At 38.8% G+C, this 18833-nt stretch overlaps 1 protein-coding gene and 1 pseudogene across 4 annotated transcripts in view; one reads left to right on the top strand and one right to left on the bottom strand.

The window, feature by feature from the left end:
* Nucleotides 1–13575, top strand: part of LOC107713956 (serine/threonine-protein kinase LMTK2-like) — a 41427-nt gene extending 27852 nt beyond the window's left edge. For 3 of the 4 annotated variants that reach the window (XM_016519625.1, XM_016519624.1, XM_016519623.1), the window contains exons 8-14: nucleotides 5003–5087; nucleotides 5737–5858; nucleotides 6315–6464; nucleotides 6550–9388; nucleotides 9492–9624; nucleotides 11075–11329; nucleotides 11409–13575. In XM_016519625.1, coding sequence (XP_016375111.1) covers nucleotides 5003–5087; nucleotides 5737–5858; nucleotides 6315–6464; nucleotides 6550–9388; nucleotides 9492–9624; nucleotides 11075–11329; nucleotides 11409–11437 — 3613 coding nt within the window. In that variant the 3' untranslated portion in view covers nucleotides 11438–13575. Of the gene's footprint in view, nucleotides 1–1119; nucleotides 1254–5002; nucleotides 5088–5736; nucleotides 5859–6314; nucleotides 6465–6549; nucleotides 9389–9491; nucleotides 9625–11074; nucleotides 11330–11408 lie in introns of those variants that run through there. The other variant, XM_016519627.1, reaches the window with a different exon arrangement.
* Nucleotides 13576–14092: 517 nt separating this feature from the next.
* The window catches only part of LOC107713943 (tectonin beta-propeller repeat-containing protein 1-like), a 24723-nt pseudogene continuing 19982 nt past the window's right edge, over nucleotides 14093–18833 (bottom strand).

The following is an 18833-nucleotide window of genomic DNA, read 5'->3' as shown; positions in this document are numbered from 1 at the left end:
GCATGACATTTCCTGACCAGGCGGCCCAGCTAACCAATCACAGCACACACTGGCCCAGCTAACCAATCACAACACACACTGGCCCAGCTAACCAATCACAGCACATTTCGTATTTCAGAAGGCGGGCCTTCATTTGATACAGGAACTATTCGAGCCGTTCATGCCAGACTGGGGAGAGAGGTGTTGTAATAATGTAAAATATGTGAAAAATAATGTGTTTTTCGAACAACCTAGTATGAGAGCCTGTTCTAGTACATCCCCAAAACAAAATCAAGACTTTGTAAAAGAGCATAATAGGACCCCTTTAACGCTCTTTCTCCTGCAGCATTCCAAAGGGAGTACTTTGCGCTGTGTCGCTAGGAGTCTGAGATATCAGGATCCTCTCGAGACCAATGTCTACATCCTCTGCGACTTGCGTAATAATACTCAGTCGTTGAGCGAGTAGACTTAAAATTGTGGAAACGATCACGATTCATCTGACTAATTAATATATTATGGGTTGAGGCTGAGTGCGCCGTTTTATTTAACAATTTTATCAATAAATCAAATGTGTTTTTCCATTATGATTTTTTAGATTTTTTAAAAACACCATTAGCAGCATGAAGCATACAGGACATGTATTTTTTCTGCAATATGGTGTGATTGGTGTGATATAATAAAATGCACTTTTCTCCCAGAGCTAAACTGGGCTGTAGACTTTGACCCAGAAACCCAACACAGCTGAACAGCCCTGATTTGCCAGCACTGTCTTACTGCTGCTTTTTATTTTTAAATTACCGTGACACAGCATATATTAGTCTCTATTAAACCACCTTTCCCTTATTTGGTCGAGTTACCCGTGCAGCAGTACAGCATCTGTACAGAGAGAGAATACTGCCCCTCTGTGGCTGCCACCGCAATTTACCTTTCACACACTGGCTGTTATATGTACAGGCTGAAAAATTTTTGCAGGATTGATGTACCCTCAAACAAACTTGATCATTTCAATCTAAGTGCTGTGATATCTACTTCCCAAGATGCTTATATTCAGCAAATTGTTTGGTTCTGTGGTCGTTAAATGTGATTCAGTGTGCCATGAATGTCCTGTAACTCTTGCCCTTGTGTTTGTGTTTTGGTGTGCAGGGGGACCTGAAGAGTTACATTTCTCAGCATGAATGGCTGTACAGGAATGGAGAACTGCTACAGCTGCAGAAAATGGCCTGTGAGATCGCCGCTGGGGTCACTCATATGCATAAACACAACTTCCTGCACAGGTTAACCATGCAAATATCACCTTCACTTCAATTTACATCTTAAAGATGCACATACATTACATTTCCATTTCATTTCTCATTGGTTTGACGATGCTTAACCTTTATGCAAACATCACACCAGCAACTCATGGCATCGATCTGAATGCGACCGTTGCAGCTGCACGTGTGTGTGTTTTGTCCAGCCTTTCCTCCTCTGCTCTGGCTGGCGTCTTTTTCCAAAAAAGGCCACAGCACTGTGAAAGGCAATGTTGCACTTTCATTCTTCCCCTTCCAGTCTTCTGGAGGAAGGCTGGGTTATCTAGGGTGTCTTGCCATGCCGAGCGCGTCTGTACCCTCACGCATGCTCAGAATACGCTGAAAGGTGTCCGATTGCACAGCTCCCCTGGATTATGGGGTGTTGGCAGACCACCGCTGCTGGGATATGATGATTCTGCGCTTTGAGTGTAAGAGGATCCCCCCGGATGGGGCACAGGGGGTGGGCGGGGTTATCTGGCCTGCAACTCCAAAGGAGGCATGGAGGTCATGAAAATACTCGGGCTCCTGGATTTTTGGTTTCAGAGTTGATTTACTGCAAAACGCTGTTTGACACTCCCACTGTGGGCATCTGCATGAGCTAGTTTAGTTGTCTTGAATGGCACGAACACCAAAGAGCCTTTTCAGCAGATTGCATGTGCAAGTGCAGCTTTTTTAGATTGCTCATGTGCCTAAAGGGCTGCTGAACCCTCATTGCTCAATTTGTGGGGTCTGAGCATCAGAGGAGAACCCTTTTGTCTTTGGTAAGATTTTCTTATTTTTATGATTTTCTGCCCTAATGCATCAAAACAGTACATACTCTTGGTAGAATGACCCCAAATCACTGTGACCCTCTACTCAGGCAAGTGCACAGACACCCACTCAACACCAGGTGGCACTAAAATAGGACCGTTTCACTAATAACTCCAGAACTTTATTAGCTGGAACAATTAGCCCCTCCCATATTCCAATTCAGTTTTCTGATTTGTTTAAAAAAACAAAAACAAATCAATGTTAAATAAACATGTCAAAAAAATCAATAAATAAAAATCAGTGCTGTGGATCCAAAACTTAGGGACATGGATATTGGCTTTCTGAGCACTCTCTCACACACACAGGAGATGCTACATCTAAAATATTGTCTTAACCATTAGATAATAACGGTGTTCTTGTGTCAAAGTTGGACATTTTCTCCCGTTTTCCATTGTGCTTGGACCTTGATTTGTGCTTGTGGCTTCATATATATATATATATATATATTTTTTAAGCATACAGATTTAGCTTTTTCTTGATTAAATGCACAGTGCAGCAGTTCCCATTGTTTTTTGCTTGTCTTCACCGGTGTTATTTTAGTATCAATGTTACAATAGTATCTACTTTATGTACTATTATAGTTTTTGTTGGTATTTTGAATTAGATTTTAAAGTTTTTGTTAATTTGAGTAATTTTGTTGTGTGTTTTTGCCTTTCTATTAGTTTTATTTTTTTAAGTATGTCTGTATAGAATTAATTAATTTTTATTTATTGGTTTATTTAGTTTTAGTTATTTTAATATAGATGAGAAATGTTGCTTTGGCAACTAGCTGAATAAAAAAAAAAAGTTAACATTTATTTTAAGTAACGGAAATGTTTTTTAATGGTTTTAGCTTTAGTTAAGTATAATAACCCTGTGAATTTTCCATGTATTGCCAAATGCACAGCTCCGCTTCTCAGTGACCAGCCAACAGTACTGTATTTGCCCCTTTTGCCAAGGCCAGAGTGTAGCATCTAAAATATGTCATTTATCTTGTGGTGGTTTCAGTGAGCATGACAGTAGCCCTGTGCTGTGTGAGCACGCAGCTAGTGTCAGCGGTTTCACAAGAGAGGGTGTAACAGAGACACTGCTCAGAAAAGATGGGCAAAGCTGAAATCAGAGCTGGCATGTTCAAGAGCTCAGACTGAATGAGACACCTTATGTCCTCCTGTCCCACTTATTGCCTCAGTGGGCATATTGAGAACAATATTTTTATTTATCTATTTACTTATTTAACCAGGAAGGTCCCATTGAGATACAATATCTCTTCTACCAGGGAGTCCTGGTCAAGATAGACAGCAAGGACACATTTACAAAAAAAAAAAATACACATCACCACACAATGAACAAACATAAAACACAATTTTCTAAAAACAATACAAATCCTAGCCATGTATTAAAACATGTACACTGTTCTATATAAACAGACTTTAAAATATTTTTAAACATAGCAAGAGATGGTAGAGATTCCATATGTAATGTACCTTGAAGTTCATTCCATACATACGGAGCATAATTAGAAAATGCAGAACGACCTATCTCTGTATGAAAAGAGTTTATCTGTTGATCTGGTATTATAAATATTTGTGCAGTATGTCAACAAATTAGATATATACCGTGGTAATTTACCCACTAAAGCTTTTAAAATAAAAATTTACATATGTTTTTTTTTTCTTAAGCACAATGAAGTCCAATTTGTCATTTCACATAAATTACAGTGATGTGTGCGGACACTTGTACCAGTAACAAATCATAAAGCAGAATGATAAACTACATCCAATTTTTTCTAAACATTCAGAGATGCATGCATATAAATTATATCACCATAGTCCAATACTGATAGAAGAGTACTTTCTACTAAACGTTTACGAGCAACAAAGGAGAAACATTTTTTTAAACAAAAATAAAAACCTAACGTTGGTCTCAATTTCTTTAAAAGACTATCGATATGAGAACTGTAAGTCAGCTTATCATCGAGCCAGATACCAAGATATTTGTAAGATGCAACCCTTTTAATGTGTACCATTTAAAGTTTGAATCATAAAATCATTTAATGACAACCTGTGTAAAAATCATGTATTATTTTTTTTAGCATTCAACACTAATTTTAAGTTACCAAGAGAAATCTGAAATGAATTAAAAGCATTCTGTAAAGAGTCCATTGCCACTTTTAAAGATGGAGCCATAGTGTAGATGATTAGTATCATCTGCATAAAAGTGTACATTTGCTGGCTCAACTCCTTTACCAAGTTAATTTATATAGATAGAAAATAAAATTGGCCCCAAAATTGATCCTTGAGGAACACCTGTCTTCACTATTATTATACTAATTGGACACACAGTGGATAGAGACAATGACATCTTTGCGGTGGGTTTGTATCTGGTCATTAGCTCAAATTTTAAGAAGACGATGGCTTGCAAATCATATTTTAGTTAGGAGTCATGATTTAGGCTAGTTGTAAATAAGATTAGAAAAAAAATTAATCTGGATCTCAGGCTTTCATGTAAAATTTGACGTGCCATTTGTTGAATCTTGTGGCATTGGGTCCCAATCACTAACCGTACATTCTCATGTATTTGTGTTTCATGTAGTAATCATGCTTCTATAATAGGTTTATATGTAATTTTTCTAAATTTATAATAAAAATTAGGACCAACTCAAATCACACATGGGTAAAATTTACAGACCCGGATCCCTTATAAACATGGAAAGTGTTAAGCTAAAATGTCTATTTCCTAAATGCATGTTATTGATTTTGTGAATGATCCATTCATAAATTGACCTTATAAGTTAAATGCTTCATTTAAACCATCACAACTTTAATAGGATAAATATTTTTTTAATGCTGGTAATGTAGACAGTATAGTTGATACATCACACTATGAGAGAACCAATTTACATGTGAATGTGTTTTTCAAAGGCATGCTTCTGTCTTCCTTCACAGTGATTTGGCTTTGAGGAACTGCTATCTCACAACAGACCTGACTGTCAAAGTAGGAGATTATGGCATTGGCCCTTCGAGTTTTAAGGTAAAGCTTGAAAAGGCATGATTATAAAAAATTTTTTATATATAAAATTTTTATTGCAATAATATATGAAAAGTTCATTTGCAAAAACCGATAACTGATAAGTAATATCAATCAAACTGCAGTTGGGTTGTTTTGATTAAGTCATAATAGCTTAAACAAATACAGGTAATTTACAAAATTAAAGTTCATTGAAATTTCAGCTTTTATTTTCCTTTTTCGCCCTGAAGAAGATATCACAGGTTCATCAAGTTCGTCGAAATTATCCATCCTCGATCACTTTGTCAGCTTTGACGAAACTCCTCTCAGCTAGCACGTCTTTTCAAAGTGAAAGTAGCCTTGTCACCTGACCTGAATACAGCGTGCTGATTCGCTGAAATGGACTTATCGGCTTCTGTTCAAAAATAACAAGGGTGCTTGTCGGCTTCTGCAGTGAAACGTGAACTCGTGATGCCTTGAAAGTGGACAAAACCAGCTTTTTTGACAAAACGTGTTTAGGGTTTAGATCGCGCTACATGTGGAGAATAATGCACGGCAATCAGCTAATTTTTTTTTTAAGTGGCATTTATCGGTTTTTGCAAATGAACTCTTCATATACAGTATATATACATGTATGTGTGTGTGTGTGTGTGTTGTTTCTTTGTCCTTGCAGGAGGATTACATCACCACAGAGGACGACCAATGTGTGGCACTGCGCTGGCTTGCCCCTGAGCTGATTGGTGAGCTGCATGGGGGTGTGATCACATCAGAACAGACTAAACCCAGCAATGTTTGGTAGGTAACTCAAAATGATAGTTACCCTACATTAAGTTGTTTAACAGGATGCACTTTTCCAGTCTTGTGTCTTTTGAAGTAAAAAACAAATAAATGTGTAAAGAGAAAAGGTAAACAACGGTAGTAATGTTATGCTGTCTCACAGCAATCCAGATCAGAGCCCTCTGAAAGTGAGCTCCCACTGCACTTGTGCAGGGTCGTAAATTTAAAGGTCTTTGATCTTTGATCTGTGAATCACTTAGACTGACCAAATGATGGCTTGAATGTCAACCAGCTCTTTCATAAACTTATTAGGTGGTCTTATTACAGACATACCCCTTTTTATGTTGATGTTAATTATAAATATTGGATTTGTATTGAAGTCTTATTTTTTAGACAATTGACAGTTGACTAGATTTAGAGCTAATATAATTTAACATTACATGTTCATAACAGAACAAGATTTTTGTTTTTCAGGGCACTGGGTGTGACATTGTGGGAGCTGTTTGAAGGTGCAAAGCAGCCGTATCCTCACCTGTCAGATAGAGAAGTGCTCCACCATGTGCTCAAGGATCAACAAGTCAGACTTCTCAAGCCACAGTTGGACTTGCCATACTCCGAAAGATGGTTAGTTCTTCACAGATGCGTCTGTTTTTATAAACAAGATCAGTTTCTCTGTTGGAACTTTTTAACGCCATGCTTCGGTCTACAGGTATGAGGTTCTACAGTTTTGTTGGCTGCCTGCAGACAAGAGGGCCACTGCTGAAGAGGTCCATCGCCTGCTCACTTACCTCCGTATGCAGGGTCAGAAAGATGTGGAGGATGACTTCGAGCAGCGCTGGAGCTCTCTCAAACCCAATCCCACCACTCGTCAAGCCACTGTCAGTCATTCCTCCTTCCCCATCCTGGAGCAGTTTGATGACGGCCGAGAACCAGACGAGGTGCTCACAGTCACCGAAACGAGTCGCGGGCTGAGTTTTGAATATGTGTGGGAGGCAGCCAAGCATGACCACTATGACAGCCACAATCGCTCTGCAATGGACACTACTTTGAATTACCACAGTATGTTCTTTCCAGTGCCACGGCAAGATATTCAGGCTAATTTCCCTGACACTGTAGCGCAAGCAGAAAATGGCAGAGTCCCGGAAACCTTGCCAGTGTTTGATGCACATAAAGCATCATCTGGAAATGACTACTTTATTAAGTTGGAGGAGCTAGATGAGAGCGATATTGGGATGGGGGAAAGTCAGGGTGCTGAAGGTACCAATGCTTCAGAGCAGCATCAGTATGTAGTCTTACAGGATGTCCGATTGGATGAATCCAGTGCAGATGCTGATTTCTTCCATCAGAGCATTGACTCAAAAGACTCGTTCCTTCAGGACAGCCACATATGGTCCTCAAGTGAACATGAGAGCCCTTACCATACTAACATCTTCAGTGAGGGTGATGCAAAACTGGAAGATTCTCATTCATTCACGGGAGGTTTTATGGAGCTCCCAGAGATGAATGTACCGAAGAGGGATTCTGATGGTGGAGCCAATGGGAAAGAGTCAAGTGACAGTTTTCAGAAGTCTTTTTTAGGGGTCGGACCAGAAGCCATTCATCTGGAGATCTCTGATCAGGAGAGCTCAGATGTAATGAAGCTTCTTAACACTGAGAAACTGACTGAAAACTTCTTGTTTCTTAAAGATAACACCCTATTGAAGGACAAGTCACAGTTTGAATCAAAAAATATCCAGGAGACCATGAGCTCCGTCACTGAGACTGATGTCTCAGATAGTGTAAACCTCACAGGTGAGTCTTTGAAATCAGCCGGGAATTCTGCACAGCTTAAGGATGAACTCTTGGACTTAGTCAGCCCGATTTTAGATGATTTTCTGTCGCCTTTGAAAGGAAACGAAACAATGGTGCCTTTTGATATATTAGTAACAGGACAAACCTGTAGCAACCACCTGCCAGACACAAATGGCTCTTTGCGTTCCCCAAAATCTGGGAATTACTCCTCTTCTGATTCTACCTCTGAGAGTGTTGAGGTCATTGTTGACAGTCCATCTGATAGTCATCAGTCCCTTGAAAGTGCCACTACAGATACACAGCATATGTGCATAGATGCCAAACCCCCCAGCCTTGAAGAATGCTTTGAAGCCTCAAAGGAGAATGGGCAGTATCGAGGAATCAGCGATGCAGCTGAGCTTAGCTTTACTACTTCTCCTGCTGGTGAGTGTACAGAAGGTGGCTTCACTGAAGCTCTAACAAGTAGTGACTCAATGAGTGATATAATGGAGCTGGACAAGAAAGCGGTCAACGATATTCCACCATCAGAAGCCATCGATCAAGATCAAGAAACTTTATTGGACAACCTTGAAACTCAGGACATGTCCTCACTGTTGGTTTCAGATGTCTGTCTTGACCAAATAAGTCAGGACAGCCTTCTTGATGATAGCACCTCTTCCACTCTTCCAACCATTGAGAATTCGGCTGAAACGCCAGATTCATTAGATTCTTTGGACGTGTATAAGGATGTGGTGCATGGACAGTCATTGGAAACCCCTGTTAATAAGCTTCAACCCCCGTACAAAGCAGCTGACAGTGGGTATGAAACAGAAAACCTGGAGTCACCTGAGTGGAACTCTCAAACAAGCTTGAGGGATTCCTCCGAAGAGAAGGAGATGGGAAGTGCCGAGGAGCCTGCGGCACTGGTTCCACCAGAAATGATCATTTTTGAGGTGGACACTGTACCTGATGTTCAGGTGAATGGTGGTAGAGTTGATCACCAACAAGAACCTGTTGAAGTTCCCTTAGGTGGAAACTACCGAGACTCTGCTTACTTCTCAGACAATGAGGAACTAGATAAGAAGAGTGATGACATCAGTGGAAGCGGCCCTGGAGATGCTTCATTTTGGCTCCAGAGTAATCGAGAAGCTGACGAAAGTCAAGGAACCGAAGCTGTTGAGGAGCATTCGGTGTCCGAGACTTCCCCAGAATCTGGTGATGTCCAGGCTGTTCTTCCTGAGTTGGTTCTAACCACTGAGGAAGATTGGAGCCAGGAAAAACCATTGACTGTTGATGACTCAGACCAAACTCATCCCCATGCAGCCCCGGAACATGCAGCAAAATCCACTACCTCCATGCAGCCCTCAACAGACGTCATGGTCCATGCAAAACTAACAAGAACGTATGCTGGGGAGGTAACTAAGAAGAAGAAGCCAGATATGGAGGGGAGATACTTAGGCAAGCTTGATGGATCTTCACTGGAATACGGCACCGAGGATGGGATGGATGCTGATGAAGAAGATGAGAACAGTGATGAGTCAGATGAGGATATGCGTGCCTACCGATTACACAGCTCTAGCTCTGAGTGCAGTGAGGATGATGTTATGCACCCAGTACCTGTTATCATCTCAGACGACAGCAGCTCCCTCAACCTCAAAGGCCTGCTGAAACCCAAATCCCTTCAGACTGCTAAAGCAACATTAGAAGAGGGCAGCAATGGAGATAATAGACGCGGAGTGTCATTCTTTGATGATGTCACCGTCTACCTTTTTGACCAGGTCTGATGTTTTCCTTTCGTTCTTACTAATGTTTTAATACAGCTTGATTGTTTTTTTAAGAGGCTTTTTCTATGCCTGATTGCCTGTTTTTTCAACCAAATAGGAAACCCCAACAAAGGAACTTGGTGAGCATACTCTTGACCCCAGTAGTCAATTGTCTGATTTCAGCAGTCCAGTGGCCTCCTCCAGCTACCTTAATAGATTTACCAACTCTGAGAGCTCCACCGATGAAGAAGGTAACGGCTGTGCTAATTTTTTTCTTGACAGTCTATGGTTATGTTTACACGACAACGATTGTAATAAAAACGGAAACGTTTTTCCTTTGCATTTTTGAAAAATTTTGCGTACAGATGACAATGTTGTCAACAAATATACAAAACGACAGGCTTGTAGTTGGTGATGTCACTTGGTAAAGAAACACTACACACCTGCGCACATGCTTACCAGGGTTTCCGCGAGTCCTTAAATTTAGTTGTATAAAATGTAAGGCCATAGAAAATGTTAAATGTTATAAGAAATGTCTTAATTATGGTTTCAAGAGTCTTAAATTGGGGACAGAAAGACAAAAAATGCGATATTGCGTAATGTGATGATTAAACTTAAGGCCTGCTCGTTTCAAATTCAAAACACGCGGGTGTTTTTATATGAATGTGTATCTGGAGGGAACTGACTGCCTTCAGAAAAGTATCGATGGCATTTTCATATCATTTTAGCCTATGTATAATGCACTGCTTTTTGTACAGCCGTTGCCAGGGAAACAGTTATATTTCTGCCATTTCAAAAGCTCCACCTACTGGCAGAGAATGAATGTGCATTTTCAATAAGCCCGTCTGCTGTTTTTGTTCAGACCAATGTAAAAATCGACCAATATTTTTACGCAGCAAACACACATTGAACTGGTGGATCGACAGGAATCTAATGCTAATGCATGATAATAATCTAAACAATATAAAATATATTTATTTGTTCTAAATAAATATTTATATGGTTTAATATGTTACCATAGACATAGCCCTACCCTGCTCATATGGTATTAATTTTATTTCTGCAGTTCTTAAAAAAGTTCTTAAAAAGTCTTACATTGACATCATGAGCATGCATATTCAGGGTATCTGCAAGATTTTTAACTGTTTTCACAAATTAGCATTTTTGTAGTTTACACATAGACTGTAATGGTTTAGTTTTTAAAAACTTTCCCTATCAAACCAGTTTTCAAAGGTTTGCATTTTCAGGCCCCCAAAAAGCTGCTGTTGTGTAAATGAATGGCCAACATGCATAATAAGTTTTCCATTTTTAGTTGAAAACGGTGTAGTGTAAACCACCCCCAACTTGGATGTCTTGGAATCTCTACTAAGAAGCTTTATTAATTAAGGATCCATTGAAAATATGCAGTGTTGGGGATACTCCACGACCAGGGATGGAAACCACTGGTCTGTATTTTAACTGTGAACCCTTTGAACCAGTGGTACTTATCCTAAGACCAAAGAGCTACATTTAAGAACAGTCTCTAGTCTAACGCGTACAGAATGTTTTCATTTAAAAACCCAATGACATTTCAAAAACCAAAAAGCGGATTTTTATTTTTTTTTTTACACTTTTCCTCACGCTGTCATCATAGAGCCACGGGTGACTTGTGAGCTTCAGGTTGAAATCGATGCATTTAAACCTTTTGATTTTGTTTCCCAGGTGGTGCATTTGAGTGGGATGATGACTTCTCATCTCCAGGGCCCAATTTCCTTTCAAAGGCAGCCAGTGATCATTCTGCCAGTAGGCCCGGTGGGACTTCAGCAGCTTCTAAGTATTTCTCACCACCCCCTGCGAACCGCACCCTGGAGCAGAGCTGGAACAGTCCCTCCAACTACTCGCGCTTCTCCATCTCCCCAGCCAGCATCGCCAGCTTCTCCCTCACCCACCTCACAGACTCCGACATTGAGCAAGGGGGTAAGTTCACCACCAACATCCACATACAGACAAACAAGAATCTGAACTTCTGAATCTTGTTTCTCGTTTTTTTTCAAAGGAAGCGGTGAAGATGGAGAGAAAGATTAACCAATCTGTCAGACTCATAAATATTGGAGATATGTCATGGATGTCTTTGATTTGAAGGCTTTGATTGCTTCTCAGGCAGCATTGGTATTTATTTGAGGATATGAAGGGGACTGCAGAGACTGAGCTGATGTCTGGATTTCCATGAACTATGATTTGCTATGTTTTTCATCAGTGCAATTTGGAGGAACCTTGCTTCACATATGCTTTAGAAACTTCCACGCGCTTCCTAAGTGCCATGCCTCACTTGTTTTCTTTTGCTAAAATGCATTTCTTCATTGTGTCCACATTTTACGCCAGAAGGATGAAGCTGAAGTTTATCACTCAACACTAATGAGCCAATAGACTCGAACTCAGTTGTGCAATTGAAATCGTATAATACTTGCCTTTTATTTTAACACACTGGATTTTATTAGATTTTTTTTTAATGTGAAATCTAGTGTGACGAGCTTATTTATATGATCGTGAAATGGATTAGATGTCCAATAGAAGCAACATGGGTCTCCACAGATATTTTTGTACAGTGTTTGGACTACTCGTTGATAACAACCATCCACTTTCTCCCAAGCAACAACTCGCATAGTTCCAGTGACGTGATGTTTTGTATTAAAAGATGTAGAAGTCAGGATATGGGCAGCTGAAGGGTTTTGGACATGAGACGCTAGTAACCAGTGCCTCACAGCCCCTCTCCTCCCACATTGTGCTGTGCAAGTTTTTTTCATTCAGTACAAAGGGGATCTAGAACATATCCAGGTCATATTTCACCCCAAAATCAAAAGAAACAACAACTTCTTTAAAGAAAATGAAGCCTATTTTTAGAATCACAATCAAGTTTTTTTTCATAGTGGCATTATTTTCAAGACAGTTGTGCATATTTTCCCCCACAAATTCTTATTACTGTAATGTGAAAACGAGTGATATCTTATTTAAATTGTAAAGTGTTTGTATTATAATGGTAGTTTTTGTTTCACTGAATTGAAATATGAATGATAGAATTGTGGTAATGATATTAACATTGATATTTTGCTAAATATAAAATTTTTTCTCTCTAGATTTTGGATTGAAATGTGATCCAGACACTTTTTGTGAGATTCATCATCATTGTTGGCGGTAAATTGAACGACATGTTCAGCAAGTAATTATGAAAGCTCTGGCGGTCATAGAGACTAGCTAGCAACTAGCAGATCTTCCAAAGGCAATGGCTGCTTGTAGCATTGAGTAGGAAAACTATTCAAAGGAAAAACAAAAGAACCTCTTTAAGTTTCTGATTCCCTTGTGTTAACATGAAAGAGCAGCTTGTAAACACTCAAGGGATGGGAAATGAAATTTTTTTTTCCTTCATTTTTTTGGTGCACATGTATTATTCATTGGACCTGAAAGGTAATCGTCATAGGTTGTATGAATCATTTATATTTGCCTGTCTTGCTGCTCATGACGCTTTTTTCTTTGGGTTGACAGTAACAGATAAACTAATGTATATAGTAGAAATCAAATCGAGGTGATACTTCACAATCAGAACGTTCAACATCATTGGATATTTCCTTTGTTCCGTCTGGAAGAATGTTGATTTTGGTATGATGTTGCATAATTGGGGGAGAGATTATTTGGAGAGGTTATCGCTGGAATAATCGGGTGCATAGCTTCTACATCCCCTTGTAATTCAGTACAGTGATCTCTATGTTTTAGACCTGTTGAATATCTGTATTACCAGCACTTGATTTCAGTTCAACTTGACATTTTATGAAAGGAAATTCTTTGGTTTTATTCTACAGTATACTTTGCTTAATCTTGCACATCTTTAAAGTGTAACTTCATGTTGTTCTCCTGTATATAATCGTTTCATTTTGTCTGAATTGGGAACGATGCGAGTAGGTACGAGGACTGATTTTGTAATTTAAAGCTAAAATGTGACGTCACGGGTGAGAAGTGATCGAAAAAGACAAATTATTGATGAAATAAATGGGGAATTTATGCAGGTCATCATGTCCTTATAACTTGTACATTTTAAAAAATGGTGATATTTTTACTTCATATTGATGATGATCATGCCTAGTGTCATTGAAGGAATGGTTTATAAAATTAAGTGCTCCGTTTATTATGGAATTAAATGACAATGAACTTCTATGTCTTGTTTTAATTCTTTATCATGCATGTTTCACTGCCTTTATTTACAGGTGCATGCAATGGTGAGAGTTTGAGGAATGTCTAAGAACAGTTAGGGTAGGGTTTATTTTTGCAGTTCCGCTAGTGGCACAGAATATCTTGAATTCACAAATGAAAACAAGCTGATGCTTTTTAGCATCTTTATTGGAAACATCTGTATTGATCTTTATTGGAATAAAACCAGCATTGTAAGATCACAGTAGGGAAGTTGTGTCCACATTTACAGCACTGTCTCCGACAATGCAAGCAGATTGAAATAAAATCATCTTTAAATAATATAATGAAACCAATAACATAAAATGGTCTTCTACCGATTACAGAAACAAATACGGCAACAAGAAAACATAACATGCTTAAAACAAAGAGACATCAGTGGATCAGGTGATTCAAATCATACACAAACAGTAATCAAAAGTCACACCCAGAAAAGTGATGTCTGTTATTCAGGCAAGTGGAATCAAAAATAAATTAAAAAAGTCACATTTGGTTGGAAGGGCGTAAGAACAGCAAACTGGGATGTGCAGTCAAGCATGATGAAGGTGGTAGTGATGATGATGATGAGTTTAGCAGCCCACAACATTCCCGTTCACCTGACTCTGAGTCCGGCTGGGCATTGGACTGCGCTGGGCCTCTATAGAGTTCCCTCTCACAGACAGGTGCTCCCATCCACCCTGTTTTAGTGCATTAGTTGAAGAAATAACTCTTGAGTAAAGACTTTTTCAGAATGATTGGAGGCTAGGCCAATTTCTTTAATTGTTTGGATGACAATCAAATCAATTAACTTTCTAAACTTTTTTTTTTTCGGAGGATGGCACAATTCAGCATTAGACAATGTGGAAAAACTCACCCCGATGCCAAAGTCCCAGCTCAGGCCTTTGGGCTGCATGGGCTTCACTCCCAGTCCCATGTAATGCACACAGTTCCTGAGCGCTCTGATGGATAACCTGGCGTTTATCTGCTATTATCCAAACCTGGACAGATGAAACATTACAACCACTTTCAGAACCATCAAAGCAACAAAACCTAATAAAACATTATGGGTAGTTGGACGGGGTGTATCTGGGCATGTAAACCTCACGAAGAGAGTCCCAGTGAAAGTGGGTAAAGGAAGGGTTAATGCTATAACAAAAATGCAGGATAAATTAATAGTGGAAAGAGGAAACAATAGCTTCCAGCATACGGAACTGTGAAGCATATACAAGGACAACAACAAAGGGCCTAAAACTGAGCCTTGTGGTACACCATACTTTTGTTAGGTCAGATATCTTTTCATTTACACAAATGAAATAGTAGTGATCTGGTAGGTAGTCTAGAAGAAAGAAAAACAACCCCTGGTTGCATAAGATCAACGTAAGTAATTTTAACATGCAATCTCAGTACTGTAATAGGGCCTTACTAAATATATGCTAATGGTAAACTAAACATACTTTAATGTAAATTCTATTAAACTTGTATGTCATGTATTTAAATATTTTTTTAAATTACACATTTGTAATTATGAAGTTGCAATTTACTACATTTAAATTATATTAACCTTTAATGTAATGCTAAGAAATAAACTACAGTTAAAATGGTATCATTTTCATTTTATAACACATTAAATGTTCTTTAAAGCATGACAAAAGATTATTAAAACAATGAGTTGAAATGTACTAAATGTAAAACTGTCAAAACTAATTTAACATCACGAAGTATAAAGTGCTAAAGTGTTATATTTGCAAGCAATTTCATTTTTAAATATACTTTTAAAATTTGAAGTACACTGCCTGTGCACATTAAGCAGACGTTTTCACAAGGGTTGACCTACTTTATAACTGTACAATAAGGGATAATTAGTCAAAAGCCTTGGAATGTGTCAACTAACCGAAATTGAGAACTCCACAATATTGTGGTATAAAATTTAGCAAACCTTTTTAGCCAACCAAGTCTTTTAAAGGGGGTCAATTTGACGTTGCTAAAAAAGAACAGTATTTTGTGTATTACGTTATGCAAATCTTCCCACACAGTGACGTAGACATGTGGGGGCGTGTTTAAATGAGGCGTTTTAGGAGGGTGTGGACGAGTCTTAACTTTGATAAAGAATATCTCTTTGGGTTTGAGACTTTAGTCTTTGCAACTTTAGGGATCTTATCTATTCACGAACAGCTTGTAACACTCATATGACCCCTTTAAAGTATCTAAAGATGTGAAACCAATCTTTTTTTCTCTCTCTCTCTGTTTAAGAAAAAAAAGTGCATTAGTATCTTTAACGGGAAGTAAAAGGTTTCAAACCTGGTCCAGTGGTCCAACAGACACCTTACACACATTACTGGAGATGAGTTCCAACGCAGAACCCTGAGGATAGCTGGGTGTCAAACCCTGTCTGTACCACAGATTGCCTGCAACACACACACACACACCTCAGACTTGATTGGAGAGAGATCTGCTTTCCATGCGCTACAATGTTCTCAATGACATATTGTTTACTGCATACTATACTACTATATCTTTCTCTTCACACATCATAATGAGGAAAAACAGATATTCAGAGCCTGTGATTCCCCATACAGCTTGATTCAAAATGAGCCCAATTAAAAAGAAGTGAGTGGGAACAGCTGTCTCACTGTTTTCATCCACAGCATAAACGGAGGTCCTGCCCACAGACACCTGTTTGAGCGTCTGCTTCGGGGGAGATGGTAAGTGATACCAGCACTCACCTGAAAAATCAAAGAAATCATAAAGAGTCATTCTATAAAATGAGCGTGCCTTTCTTTTATCTACATGTACGACTTAGCACAGCTAATAAAGTTTTATTCAGTTTTATAGGCATTTTTAGGAAAACAAGAATGCAATTTTTTTTTTAATAGTATTAAGTATTTTTAAAAGACTAATACTTGTTACTTGCATAATTTCTCTTTATTTAACAATATCATATGTAATATGCTACTGTACTGAATATCAGCCAGGATAAGTGTCTCTTTTATATCACTTTATCTTGTTAGAAGGAGTGCTCTTGCATCGTTAGCCACGCCATTATTTTTTTTTTTAGTTTTAATATAGAAAATAATTCTCGCTGGCTAGAAATATATTAGAATTTGATTCTATTTCTAATGTTTGATTCTAAGTTCTATTACATGGTTAATAAACAGATGCCTTATGATTCTAAGTTAATGTTTCTGTAATACAGCCGCTTAACTGTACTATCAGCCATTGCTGTTCTTATCCCCCAGCATACACTAATATCAATTTATTTGGACATTTGGACACCAGGACAACTAGATGAGCCCCAGATACAGATCCCCTGTAAAGACCTTGTCTCAGACGACCACCGGGACAAGACCACAGGAACCAGATGATTCCTCTGCACAATGTGACTTTGCTGCAGCCTGGAATTGAACTGCTGGTTTTGTCTGGCCAGAGGAGAACTGGCCCCCCGACTGAGCCTGGTTTCTCCCAAGGTTTTTTCTCCATTCTGTCACCGATGGAGTTTTGGTTCCTTGCCGCTGTCGCCTCTGGCTTGCTTCGTTGGGGACACTTCATTTCCAGCGATATCGTCGCCTTGATTGCAAATGATTGCAAAGATACTATTTAAACTGAACTGAGCTGGATGATGACATCACTGAATTCAATGATGAACTGCCTTTAACTGAAAAATGAGTGTTTACTATTGTCATTTTGCATTATTGACACACTATTTTCCTAATTAATGCTGTTCAGTTGCTTTGACACAATCTGTATTGTTAAAAGCACTATATAAATAAAGGTGACTTGACTTTACATTTTTAACACTTTTTTTATAGTCACACAGAACTTTACCTTAAAAATCACTTTTTCAAAGTGTAAAAAGGTCTCAAATTGGAAAACCAGAACAAGCAGTATTTTACATATTGCAGCACACTTGGTCAACTGGTCACACTTTCCATCAGGATGACTGTGTGGTCTCACCAGCTGGATTGTGGGCAGACACAGAGCCCCGGTAGAAGACAGCGCCGTCCCTGGCGATGGCCCACACCTGGTGGCCTCCTCCTATGCAAATGGACTTGAAGGGCTGGTCTGTGCCCACATGAGCCAGGAGTTACCCTGTGGTTTCACAGAGCTAGAGGTTAGAGGACGTCCCATAGACCCTGCGGACCAACTCAATATGAGAACAGAGAACAACAGCAGAGGAGGGTATTCATTCTAAGGAAAATGATAATAAATAAATAAAAACAAGAAATCAAAATGAGAGTTTTGTGTCTAAAAGCTTTGAAGTCCTCGATATGCAACATAGCAGATATGTGACCCTGGAGCACAAAAGCAGTGCAACAAAAACCTTTATTTTGTGGAAAACACACTGATTAAAATTAGAGAACAGCAACCACTGCAGCACGAAAGAAGATTACAGCTAAAATGTTGGAGGGTTACAGCTGTCAGAAATGAGTAGGAATAATAACTAAAGTGAACTTTGGAGCAGTTCTCCTCTCTCCACACAACATGCTCCTCAGCAAAGTTGAGTCTAGTCTTTTGATTCTTTCTGCTGATGAGAGGTTTGGTCACTTTCAGTCTGACTTCTCTTAAACGTGCCGAGACAGATCCTTACCTTAATCAGCTTTGAACTGGAGAGCAATTCCAGCTGCAGTGTTGAACCGATTCCCCTTTAACGTTGTCACCCTAACCATTATTAATTCATTCAAAAGCCCTCAAATCAAGAGAGATATGTCTCTGATTATATAGTTATGTGCTGCCCTCTACAATCATTTCAACTAATTAGCTACCTTTTCTTAGCAACCTGCAGTACAGCAGCTAACTCTTTGTTCAAAATGAACCTTTTCTAGTTTCAAAGTAACTGCTAATAATGGCCAAACTGTAAGACACAATCACATGGAATTGCAGTGCAACGCATGGAGAGTGTATAGACATGTCAGCTATTATATGTATTAATAAAATAGTTCAATCTACTTCAAAACGAACTATTGTGCTCAATATTTGTGTGTGCTATGGTTTTCATGCTTTTCTTATATGTGACCCCGGAGCATAAAACCAGTCATAAGGGTCGATTTTTCGAAATTGAGATTTATGCATCATCTGAAAGCTGAATAAATAAGCTTTCCATTGATGTATGGTTGTGTTAGGATCTGACAATATTTGGACGAGATACAACTATTTGAAAATCTGGAATCTGAGGGTGCAAAAAAATCTAAATATTGAGAAAATCATCTTTAAAGTTGTTCAAATGAAGTTCTTAGCAATGCATATTACTAATCAAAAATTAAGTTTT

This window comes from Sinocyclocheilus rhinocerous, unplaced genomic scaffold, assembly GCF_001515625.1.
Source record: "Sinocyclocheilus rhinocerous isolate Xijiao unplaced genomic scaffold, SAMN03320098_v1.1 scaffold1140, whole genome shotgun sequence".
NCBI classification, from domain to species: domain Eukaryota; kingdom Metazoa; phylum Chordata; class Actinopteri; order Cypriniformes; family Cyprinidae; genus Sinocyclocheilus; species Sinocyclocheilus rhinocerous.
This window is presented reverse-complemented; position numbering and strand designations above follow the sequence as displayed.